This window comes from Rhinolophus sinicus, chromosome 7 (genome assembly GCF_057876585.1).
Source record: "Rhinolophus sinicus isolate RSI-liver-muscle chromosome 7, RSI-T2T, whole genome shotgun sequence".
In the NCBI taxonomy this organism is placed as follows: domain Eukaryota; kingdom Metazoa; phylum Chordata; class Mammalia; order Chiroptera; family Rhinolophidae; genus Rhinolophus; species Rhinolophus sinicus.
The window spans coordinates 12,273,720-12,285,869 of NC_142507.1; the positions used below are offsets into that span (position 1 = coordinate 12,273,720).

The 12,150-nt window shown below is 35.8% G+C and overlaps 1 protein-coding gene across 1 annotated transcript in view; it reads right to left on the bottom strand.

Annotated features, from left to right (window-relative positions):
• PREX2 (phosphatidylinositol-3,4,5-trisphosphate dependent Rac exchange factor 2) overlaps nucleotides 1-12,150 on the bottom strand; it is a 234,360-nt gene that overhangs the window by 112,742 nt on the left and 109,468 nt on the right. The window contains exons 15-19 of the mRNA XM_019726246.3: nucleotides 9,509-9,581; nucleotides 6,848-6,990; nucleotides 6,598-6,690; nucleotides 4,730-4,878; nucleotides 527-612 (exon numbers count right to left, since the gene is read on the bottom strand). Of these exons, the coding sequence (XP_019581805.3) occupies nucleotides 527-612; nucleotides 4,730-4,878; nucleotides 6,598-6,690; nucleotides 6,848-6,990; nucleotides 9,509-9,581 (544 nt within the window). The remainder of the gene's footprint in view (nucleotides 1-526; nucleotides 613-4,729; nucleotides 4,879-6,597; nucleotides 6,691-6,847; nucleotides 6,991-9,508; nucleotides 9,582-12,150) is intronic.

Sequence of the window (12,150 nt, forward strand, 5' to 3'; positions counted from 1 at the left end):
CATCAGTTGCTGATTTGCCCATAAAAGAACAAGAATAAAATACAAACATAAGTTTTTAGTCATTGAAATTATTTAATGTAAAATGTGTTGTATTTTTATAAAATACATGGTTTATAGGAATACTTGAAGTAACCATACAGCAATACGCAGTAAATCATACAGATCATTCTTAAACCTTAAAACTACATCTTTGAATTACTGACAAAAATAAAATTATTTGCCATCAAAGAAAAATACAAATAGATGACCTTAAAATTGTTATATCCTTTGGCTTAACTGAAGCATGCAGAAGAGTGATTTGGGAAGGCATCATCTGCTTACAAATTTTTAACAATGATACATATGCCTTCCAATTTTCAAGAATTTTAAAAGATTTTAAGAATGTACTACCAATGAGCTAATACAGTGAAAAAGTGATGGAGAAAATTCATAACAACACGATTATGCATTTTAAACATCTTCTCGCTCAGCAAAGAATATCAGAATATGCTGGAAAGCTGTTTCCCACACAGACTGAATTTCTCACCTCTTCCTACCGCATGCACGACCGATGGGCCATATCCTCGGATCTGGAATCCAAGTCCCTCAGCTGAATCTGGGATTTTCACTGTCCTAAAATCAATCAGAAAATAAGGTAGTATGACTAATTTTTAAACACCACAATTGGTTAAAGCAATAGGCTGTCCACATCTTTATTCCTCCTTTCAACAAATTTGTATTGAGGATCTACCATGTGAAAGACACTGGGCTAGAAACCCTTGAAGGAGACATCCTGGCGTGTGCCCTCATAGAGGAATGTAGCAGGCAGGCAATCCAGAGTTCTTTACTTGAACTTAGGGATTGGATAGTATATCCTGAACCAGGAACAGGCTGTGGGCTCAGACAAACCTAGCTCTGAATCCTCAGTTAGTCATTTGATAGTTAGATTATTTGGATGAGCTCCTTAATTCCTCTGAGCCTGAGTGTCCAGAAAGATGTGATGGTCAAACTGACTTTGCAGGGTGTAGGTGGTGATTAAAAGAGATACCTTCGATAAATTACCCTGCATTGTACTATCAACTAGGTATGTATTTAACAAAACGAAGCTTCTCTCTTTAGTTTACTGGGACAAAGAAGTCATCAGGGCACTATGAACTTTCTTTGTTAAAATTAATATGAAAGAAACACAGAGTACATATATTTCTACCTGTTGGGAGCTTCATCAAAGAACACAACACAGAGCTCATTATAAAGAACAGATGCGTCAAACACTGCATCAAAGTAATTAAAGAGTATGATTAACTTTAGCATTTATTCAGTGGAATTTTAAAAGAATAATATATCAAAAGGTAGACCTGAATAAATAAAAAAATATATATATTTTCACTGAATCCACATGGAAAAGAAGATGAAGGGATGGAGAACTTGAGCGAGCCGTCATACACCAGGGAGGGATGTTCAATTTGGCACTAATAAATGAGCTACTCCAGAGAAGGAAGCCAGAAATCAGATAGCGATGATGAAAAGTGGAGACCAGGAGATCAGACGGAACATCAGAACAATAAAAAAGAGTATAATAAATTGCAGTAGAGAGTAAAGTCAAATGAACACAAAGCAATAAATTTTGATGGCTAGCCCTTGAGGCTCCAGAAACAAAAGTGTTTTCCACAAGCTGATGAATTCACCATGAAATAAATGTGGCAGCTCTTCAAGGGCACATTAGACAGGGTCTGAAGTTGGGGATAGCTGTGCTGATTGGCAGTTTCTGAAAGAGCTGTTGGAGCAGTTTGAGCAACACTGTGCCTAGAGAACGCTTGAGAAAGCCACATACTGCATGTAGAACTAAGGCAGAGGCTGCCGCTGCCATTTAAAATATAACCTAGGCAGGCCTTCAGGCATTGGGTGATAGAAATGCATGTGGTCTGTTCCAGGGACCCTTGAAAGTATTATATTATCAAAAATTAGGTTACACCCTACGAAGCGATCTGCACATTGGGGGGATGGAGGTCACAGAACGAATTCATTCTTTATCCTAATTAAATAATTTGGGTGTATAAAGTTATATCTGCTTTCTCTGAGTAGCACCGTGTTACTAAGTGTCTATCAAAGATACAAGTGAAAATGGACAATAGCTGACTAAGGAAAAGGGAATAAATACATTTTCTGAGCATTAAACAAAAAATAGAGGTATCTCATAGCTTCTACGTATTTTGAATGCAAGTTCACTTTTGCCAAAATAACTTAGAGCTTTCAAGCCATTGTCAATTATCATTATTTAGGATTGTAAACAATTCATAGTGGCTTCTCAACCCTTTCTACGTAATGTCTTCTATCCTTCTAATATTGCCATGGAAGGTGGACCGTACACTAATCTTCAAAAAGATTATTATAATTTTCTTAACAAAATTTGTACAAAAAACCATGAGATGCATTTGGTCATAATTTGGAGACTTTCTTCATAAAATGATCTTTGGAACACACGTTTCTCCAATGGGAACACTATTAAAGGAAGAATTAAATATATTCAAAAGGAATGTTCTATTTCCTGTAGAAAGTAAGTGCACTAAATCATCTGTTACAAAGCAAAGCCTTCTGAAAAATCCCTTGATGTTATCAAGTATAAAATACAGCTAGATGCAAAAGAAAACATCCGTGTAGTATTTATCACTCATGTTTTTTTCTTTTTTACCCCAAACAGGCTACTACATAAATTATAAGTAACTATTGTAAGAAAATGTGAGAGAGTGATTTATAGGAATCATACATTAAAATGAGGACAGAAAGGAAAGGTTATAAATTTCAAATGAATTCAAATAAAAAGGGAAAAATGAATACCCCCATCTCCAAAACTGTTTTCAAATACAAGGTAAAATAGGCTCTTGATGTAATAAAGAAGCAATTGGAAAAAAAATGAAATGAGAGAACAGTTAACATCATGGGAGTACACATTATGTGCTGAACGTGTCACTAAGTCCATTACAAACCTAGATTTATTTAATGGTCTTCGCAGCTCCGAGACATAGGCAATCCTATCCTCCCCATTTTCTTTTCTTTTTTTAATGGATGAGTGTGTTGAGGCAACACAATTAGCAAGCAAGTGGTGGAAGACAGGCTTAAACCTGATCCAGGAATATCGGGTTCCAGATACTGTGCAACCAACACCAAGGGAAAAATTAAAGACCCAAGTGTCCATCCCTGCTCATCTAGGTACCAATTCTAGGGCTGATGATTGGCCCCTTTCTATTTACTTTTGGAGCCAATGACTTCAAAGTCCTCTAACTGCTGGAATTTTTTTCCTCAGTAGACCAGTATTTGCAGGGTTAATTCTGGGGCAAGGGACCATGGGAGAGAGCCCTCATGTTCACTAATAATTGCTTTGGCATCCTACTCCCTTATTCCTTTCCAGGCTGTCCTTTTCCTTTTAAATGTCCTCAGAGTGTCCAGAGGTGGACAGTGAGGTCAGCCTTATCCTAGATAGGGTTAGATTAAGCGGGAGGAGTAGGTCAAGACGTCATGATGCTTATTTGCTGCTCTCTAGCTCAAAGTCTTCCCCAATTACTAACCTTAATGAGTCACACTCATGCTTTCAGACCCTTTGGTGGGCTGTTGGTAGCAGCTAAAGCATCTACCTTGATGACTTAACACTGCTGAATGTAGCCCATTACACTGAACTTCAACTCTGAAGGTAAATTCTAGGTGTATATAGTATGCTCCCCTGCTGGTATATATTAAGGCAGAGAAGAATACTATACATACTTGAATATTTTCATAAGTCATTAAAATAAACCTTTCTTATGAAGTGATACCTTTATTTATCTTAAAATAAATGAAGTTGCTTATTACCACTGATAAATTATAAAATGAAATTGTAAACAGTATTTTGATATGATCATAGCACATTAATACACTATGCTAAGCACTTGAAATGCATTATCTCGATTAATTGCTTAAACCAACGGAAACCTGATGAGGAACACGAGGCCATCAACGATTTGCAGAAGAAAAGCCAGTGTCTGCCAAATATATCCATAATATCTTGTTAATTAAAAAAAAAAAAAAGAAAAAAGATCATGAAGCATGATCCCATTTTATAAATAGATGATAGTATAGATATGTCAGTACTTAGAAAATTCAACGTGAAATTTCAAAAGAATAACTGATTATTTATGAATGCTATGGTAATAAGAAAAATGTCTTCCTTTAGAAAAATCTGTATTCTAAATTTCCTATAATGAACATGAGTTTTTTTTTCTAATCATAGGTAGACAGACAGACTGACATATTATTTAAAAGAATGGACATATTACTAAGTATACACAGCATGAAAGCATCTTTGGCCACTCTTAATCCCATCTCCCATGAGCGTTTAATTACAAATGATGTCTAATCAACTCACAGCCATTGAAATTTTTAGAGCGGAATATGGAGGAATGTAGTTCTTTATTATCGAGTGTTCTATTAGTTTTCATGACTTACTGTCAAACTCAGCCCAACCCAGACCAGAAAAAATTTGGGCAGCAAAAGGAAAGTATTATTTCTGCTGAAACTACCTAGCAAGCATTTTGTCATCATAAGCAATGTAGTTTTTCCCATCATCTAATGGCCGGTATTAGTGATGTTTCTGAGGTTTAAATGTTCCACGCAATGAGATGATTAATTCTAGGCATTTGCTTAACTTTTCCATTTTATTCACCTATGTAGATTTTTTTTCTTTTTTTTTTTTAAATCCCACATAAATCGTACAACTTACTCCCTTGGCTTTGTGCTCACAAGAACTCTGAGAGGTTTTCTGCTGTTTAAGCATGATTTCAGGAAGCAATCCACTTCATTGAAAGGTCTCATAAAAACTAGGTCACCATTAATAGCAAAAATCTTTTTCCCAACTTCCATGCCAGCCATCTAAGAGAGAAGTAGCAAAAAACTCAAATTATATTTTAATCAGGAATCTATTTCTCATAGAATTAGAATCTGAAAAGGTCTAGAACGTACAGAGTTTGACATCTTAACACATCTACAATGTTTTCATACAACTTCACAACGCCGAACTGTGGGCGAGATAATAGTTATTCTCTCTGACCTAGTTTTAAATTGGATCACCCATCTTTACTGAACTTCTCCCCCTCCCTCCATGACTTGACATTGTACTCCTTTTTTGACCCTTTGTCCTGTTTTATTTTATAGTTCTTTTTCTTATTTCATCCGTTTAACTATAGTCAAACCCAGGTTAATTGTTTTGACTGTGTTTTCCATCTATGTCCAATTAACTCAGAGTTTCAATTTCAATATAGTCATAGATGACAACCAAATATGCATCGCTAGCCTAACAGAGCTTAAGTGTCTCCAGGGCAAGAGAGAAGAATGACCTGAACTCCAAGGAAGAGAGTTCCCACAAGCACAGACTGCAAAATGCAGAAAAGACAACAAAGAGGACATTATCTCTCCAGCCAATCTGGCCGCTCTTCTGAACCAACCCTACTGCCTATAAACTATAGGCTGCGTTTGGTTGCCAGATAAATGATGAAAACCTGGGAGAAGACATTTTATCAGTGGCATAATCAGAAGAAGCTGTGCTCCAAGAACATCCTCTGAAAATGACTGCGAGAAACATTTCCTTGGCACAGAAACTTACTAAAAGTAGTCATTTGTTGGCCAGGCCCTCTAACAGAGTATGAGTTGACTAGAGTTACTGGGTTTGACATTATGTGCTGTACATAAAGATTCGTTCTGCATGAACCTTTTTTTCAGTAAAAGACAAGAGACCTGGGCATGAGCAGACAGGAGGATGGGCAACTATTCACTACTGACTTTAAATAGATTCGAAGGTAAATGCCATGCTTCCTTCATTCTCATGTTCTTTATTAAAGATTTAAATATTGAGAAATTGAGAAGTTTGCTGGAGGATTAACTATCTTACAAGCCAGGCAGCAAGGTGAGAATACTTAAAATCTCATAAACCTAGTACATAACACTAGAAAGTAGTTTCCATGAGGGCAGGGAATTTTGTCTGCTTTGTTCCTTGCTGTGTTCCCAGAGCCTAGAACACTGCCTAGCATATAACAGGTACTAAATAAATATTTCTGAATGAATGAATGAATGAATGATCAGGAGATTTCTTTGTTTAAAGGGCTGGTGAGGTGAGAGAACATGAATTAGCATTAGCAAGTCAAACCATGTGCTTACGGATGGAAGTTGTATTTATATGAATATCAAGAGTGAAAAGAAAATAGAAGACACAGCCCTTGAATTAACTGATGGAAGAACTATCTGACATACATGACACAATCTCACCCTACACAGTCTCCACAGGGTTCCAGGCTAGGCTCAGTAAACAAAGAAGTCCCTGGCACATGGAATGAACCATTTGGCCTCCCAGAGAGGTCAAGAAGTTCACTGCCAGAGATACCTCCACTACCTGCCCCTCCCCAACTATACCTAAATGCCCAGACATCAGCCCCTCTGTCACAAATCCCAAGAGTATTTGCTAGAACTTCCGAATAAGATTATTCGGAAACATTATTTTCAGTAAAGATACTTAAAGGCTGACTATAATTTGTTTAGAACTTTCATATTTATATGTCATGGACAACAAATTTAAATAAAAACCTTAATTTACATTACCTCGGCATTAGACCCCTTCTCTACCAACTTAATTATTGGAACTTTATTTTTGTCTTCTAACCCAAAACCATAGCTGCCTTCATTGGATTTAATCTGAAAAGCAAAATATTAACATTATTAATAAAGCAAAAAGGAAAAAAAAAGGTTGCAAATAAAACAGAATGCAATAACATGTATCACTATCAAATATGTTTATGTAATCTCCTAATGTCTAATCCAGACGACTTACAGAACATACTAATGAACTTACCAATAATGATTTAGCTATAACATTTTCCACAACTTTTAAATCATGTTTCATAAGTCGGTGTTTCATGTTGGATCCTTCCATTTCCTCATCCGCAAAAAAACGGAAAAGTAGGGGTTCATCTTTGAATTCGCTTTTTTCAAGGACTATGGAAACCAAGAGAGACTCAAATTGTTTCAGTTAATCCAAAAATCAAACTCTTTGTCCATATTGATAGACACTCAGTAAATTGACACCGGTACCATGATTTCAATTTTATACTCATAGTACTTACAGTTATAAATATCCCTGATGTTTTTCTATTTCTTTCCATAATTTCAAGCCCTGTTTCCTTTAAATCACTGTTATATAACGGATTCTGAATTTTTAATAGAATTGTATTTTTTCATTAACTTTGTTATACTTAACCAAGTCTTTCACTTCCCAGATTAAAACCTGCATTTAAATAAAGATTACATTGAATCAAAAAATATACAATCCAACACAAAACCTACAGTGTCTTTTATTTGTAGCAAACATTTTAAGTATGTTTTTAATATCATGCACAATTATGGGAAAATTCAAATGGGTTAACTGTTGTCTTTATATGTGTGAGTAATTCCCATTGTGGTCATTTTGTTCTGACACTTGAAACTAGAACTATGTCTTCTGGGTGAAATGCGATTTTAGTTTCCACTAATTCCTAGTTCTTTTCTGTTTAAAAGCATTATTTTCAAATAAACTTATTTCTGCAAAGGTCAGTTTTTTCCTTTTTATCTTAACATTAATATTTTCCCCCAAATCCCTAAGATTCTTAGCATGTCCTAATGATACAAGGTTCACATGTATAAGCCCTTTTTAAAATAAGGCTTAATACTGGTAGAAAGAATTTGTATTCAGTGAGATCCTGACAGCAGTTAAAGTGTGTTCAAAGCGACATCTTCTCTATTTCCATTTATCTTTCCACAGTTCCTTGAAGAGTACTTGTTGGGGCAGGTTGATTCATTGAGCCAGGGAGCTAAATCGAAGGCAGTAGTCGCATGGCACAGTAGAAAGTTAAGGCTTTATGATGAGACAGACCTACATTTAAATTCCAGTTCTGGGATTGATTCTGGGTGTAACATTGGGAAAGTTACTTAAACTCTTTGAACTTTAGTTTCCTCACCGGTGAAATGGAGGCCATAAAGCCTTCTTCATAATGTTGTACAAAACTAAAATGAATAAATATAAATAACTTGACATAGTGTTAGAAATCAAAAACGAATGTGGTTTATCTCAGTATTCTTAGAGTTCCCAATAATAATTGCTGACCAGAAGTGTTAGGTTGGTGCAAAAGTAATTGCGTCTTGAAAGGTTAAAAACAACTGCAAAAACCGCAATCACTTTTGCACCAATCTAATACGTATGTATTGACCTTTGGATGGAAAATCATCTGGCAATGTGAGTTAACAAATGAAACAACCACAAATTAAAAAGAAGCACAAGTTATACCTGACAAAATGAGAAATGAGAATATATCTGTGATAGAGTAAGGTCTTGTCTACGTGACCTAAGCAGTTTCCCAAAACTCACATGGTGTTTGGTTACTATTTTCCTGCACGAAATAGTCAGTCTAAAAGGAGTGCGAAGGGGCATCAAAAAGTCCGGCATGAGTCAAATTGGTTGTGATTTACTGACAGAGACTTTTGCCGGGACAACTCAGTATTTCAAAATAAATGCTGAGATCAAATTATCTCTTATTACTGCTTGTTTTCAGCTTGGTATTACAGCTTTAATTCCCTATAATGATATCATTTCTTCCAGTCAATAGTTTCCTGTTCAAGGACCAATATTTCCCTGTCACAATTGATACAGTATTTTAGTGAAATGTAATGGAGTTCCCAAAGGAATAAATGATAACAAGGATTCTCTCAAAATTGCTGTAACTGTTGTTGTACTTCCTTCTTCATAAAAAGGTAACAACCTTCTGAAAGTAATTGACAAATAGATACAAGTCTTGATGAATTGACAAATAGATACAAATACACGTCTATGAGCATGTACATATTAACAATAAAAACAGACTGAGTTTATAGAACCTCTAAGATGGTATGAATAGAGAGGGGAAACTAAGTCTCATTATTTTTATAAATTTAAAAGGAATAAAGTCATCAAACAAGAAAAAAAAAATCAATCTTTAATTAGTAGCCAGAAAGAAACAGATTTTTTCCAGATTTATAATTTTGTTCCCTGAGGTAATTTTGAAAATATTTTTAGAAAAAGCATAGTAAATATTTAACCATGTATACTCTCATTTAATCATTTTAATATATGCTAGCATTCAAAAAAAAACAAAAACACGAGTCTGATCTGAAATAGTTTCAAAGAAGTATATGAGCTTTTTTCTAAAAACAAAAACAAAAAAAAACTTCTAAGCTTAATCCCTTGCTCTTCTGGAATCAGTTACAGTCAAGAAAAAAAGAAGAGCAGTCATGGCAACTGATAAATAACAATTAGACATAGGATGGCACAAGCAGTGAAACTGAACGCAGATGTGGTGACCCAGTGTTTAGAAATGGCACGACCCAGACAGTCCTGCTGGTTCGTCTCTACGTGACCTCACTAGAACACTGAGATACACCCAGTGTCCTAACAAAAACAAAACAGTGAAATAGATGTGTAAGCTTCCAGAATGAAAATTCCTACCATGGTGCATAAATCCATTGTCACAGAGTCCGACGCCAAATATCATGGCCTCTTCTCTGGTGCGGCAGTCCCCCTGTTAACCATTAGAGCACTATACTGGTTAATAGGCAACCGAAGGCGTGCATCCTGACTACACGTGACAGTCCCAGCACTAAACTGACAGAGCCATTCACATAGCACAGCATACACTGTTTTCATAAGCCTACGATACATCTAATTGTTGTAAAACAGTCACTTGATGTTGCAAACATCTTCTTTTGACATTAAATGAAAAACAAAGATTTAATATTTCTTGAGAAAAACCATACTTGACTAAACATGAAAATATATAAGGAACTAAAATGTATTGCTACAATAAACGACCCCTTTCTCTTGTTTCTTCAATCTTATATTCCAATTATGGATGAAGGAAATATTCCATATATGAAAACACACGAAACAAAGACAAATAAATATCATTATGCATGATCTTTGCTATCACTTCCCTTCCACCAAACGGCCTTGATCTTTAAAGAGCCCTAAAGAAACCTACTAATCTAGGGCGACTAGTAAGACCGTAAGAGTAAATGGTTTGGCTGAGCCAGCAAATGCAAGCTTCTCTTTCACTCTTTTACCGAAAAAATAATTAGATCATAGAACTGAACTTAGAAAGAAAGCCCAATGAAACCTCTTGTTATGATTTTAACCTAGAAAGCACTTATCTTAGTAGTATGAATATGGGTTCATGTATATGCATATGTGTGTGTATAATGTATGTATGATATACATGACAGTTGTATGTGTTACCGTTTAAGAAGTTCTTTCTCACATATTATCTCAGTTTTGTCCTAGTCCTATCTTTCAGCATTTAGGTACTCTACCAAATGTATCCTCTTCTCTCAGGCTCCTATCCCATTTCGCGTCAACACCCTAATCTAGTGTTTCTTCGTCTCACTTCTAAATTATAATTTTTTAATACTTTCTCCACCTTATGCTGTGATAGAATTAAACTTTCTTATACAGAAATTTCATGTTCCAAAACTTTAAACAATTTTTTTTTTTTAAATCATCATAACATCAAAATTTCTGTTGGGCTCTCAAGGTCTCCCATATGCTGGCTTCATCCTACCTCTCTGCTCCACTTTCCGAATCGCCACACCTTTTGCTCTAGTCAAGTTGGCCCCTGTTGTTGCCTGAACTCTGCGCTTACTTTCATCCTTGCTTTCACTCACGTCATCATTCATACTGCGATGCCCTTCTTACCCTCTACCCATTTCCATTCTATCTATCTGTCTATCAAGGACCAACACAAGTTCTACCTCATGCTGTGACAATCTTCCTGCTAACTATGAAAGCACTTATAATAGGTATCTTTGGACAACGCATCTGTGCCCTTTTCAACAATCTAGCTGTTACGTAACTTTCATGCATTCATTCAAAATGTATTTATATATTTTTTGCCACATCGTATGCCAAAGTGCTAGAGATAATATAGTAAAACATTCGAACACAAAACTACTTCCCTGTACTCAAGGAATTCAAATCTAGTGAAGGACGAGTTCACTTAAAATGTGGTGCATAGTAAGTACCATTATTCAATTTAGTCAATATTCCCGATCACGCATTATACTAGGAGCTAGAACAAAGGTTACACAGTTCCCTGCCCTCTAAGAAACAGGTGTGTTAGGGCAGTTTCGATATAATACGGTATTTGCTAAGACAGATCTCCCCAGGAAACTGAGACCACAGACTCTGAGCCCTGCTAGAAGACCCAGCCAAGCTTCCTAGAGATGATGCTGGAATGAATTCTTAAAGGATATGTAAAAATTAGCCCCATCAACTAACAGTCCTTTGAAGTCAAAAACCATGCCTGCTTCCTGTTTTGGTGGTTTGTTTTATTTGACTCTTCAAAGCAATTGCTTAAATGTTAAACTTTCAATAAGGGTTTGTTTAATAGTCACTGGCATTTCATTGATTATTCAATTGACATGCTGGCCAGGCTATTATTTTATTGAACAGATGGTATAAAAAATACGGTCTAAAGTGTGCTGGTACCTATACGCCTTTTAAACATCCTTCTTTTGTCACATAGAACCGTTGAGAATCAAAAGAGAGCACAACAGAAACGGCTTTGGTTGTGAAGAAGGAAGGCATTAATTATAAAATATGATTGACCCATAAACAAATCACAACTGACGTGATTTAAATGTTGTAGACGTACATTAGTGCACTCGCTACATACGGAGTCGACTTCATGGAATAAGTTATTTATACCCAATTGGACTAGACGCAGCACAACAGCGAATGAAAAATGTATTCAGAGGAAAACAACAGTCATCACGCTTTTCATGATGACAACATACAATATATTACAGAATAACAGGAAAACCGTCAGATCTAGAATATACTCCAAACAATACAAAGACTATCCTATTGGAGGCAGTTCTTTATTCTGTCCTCTAAAGCTGTCCAAATCAACTCAGTGCCCTGGTCAATACTGGCTGTTAGGCTTTATTATCACTTGAGACTCTTGGTGGAAAGAGATCCCTCCTTTTTAGATTAAGAATTTATCATTCTCTTATCATTCCATTCCTATGTTTTTGTCCTCAAAGCCAGCCCTTGTTTTCCTAATCTGAAGCTAAGCAGTAAGAATTAATTATGCC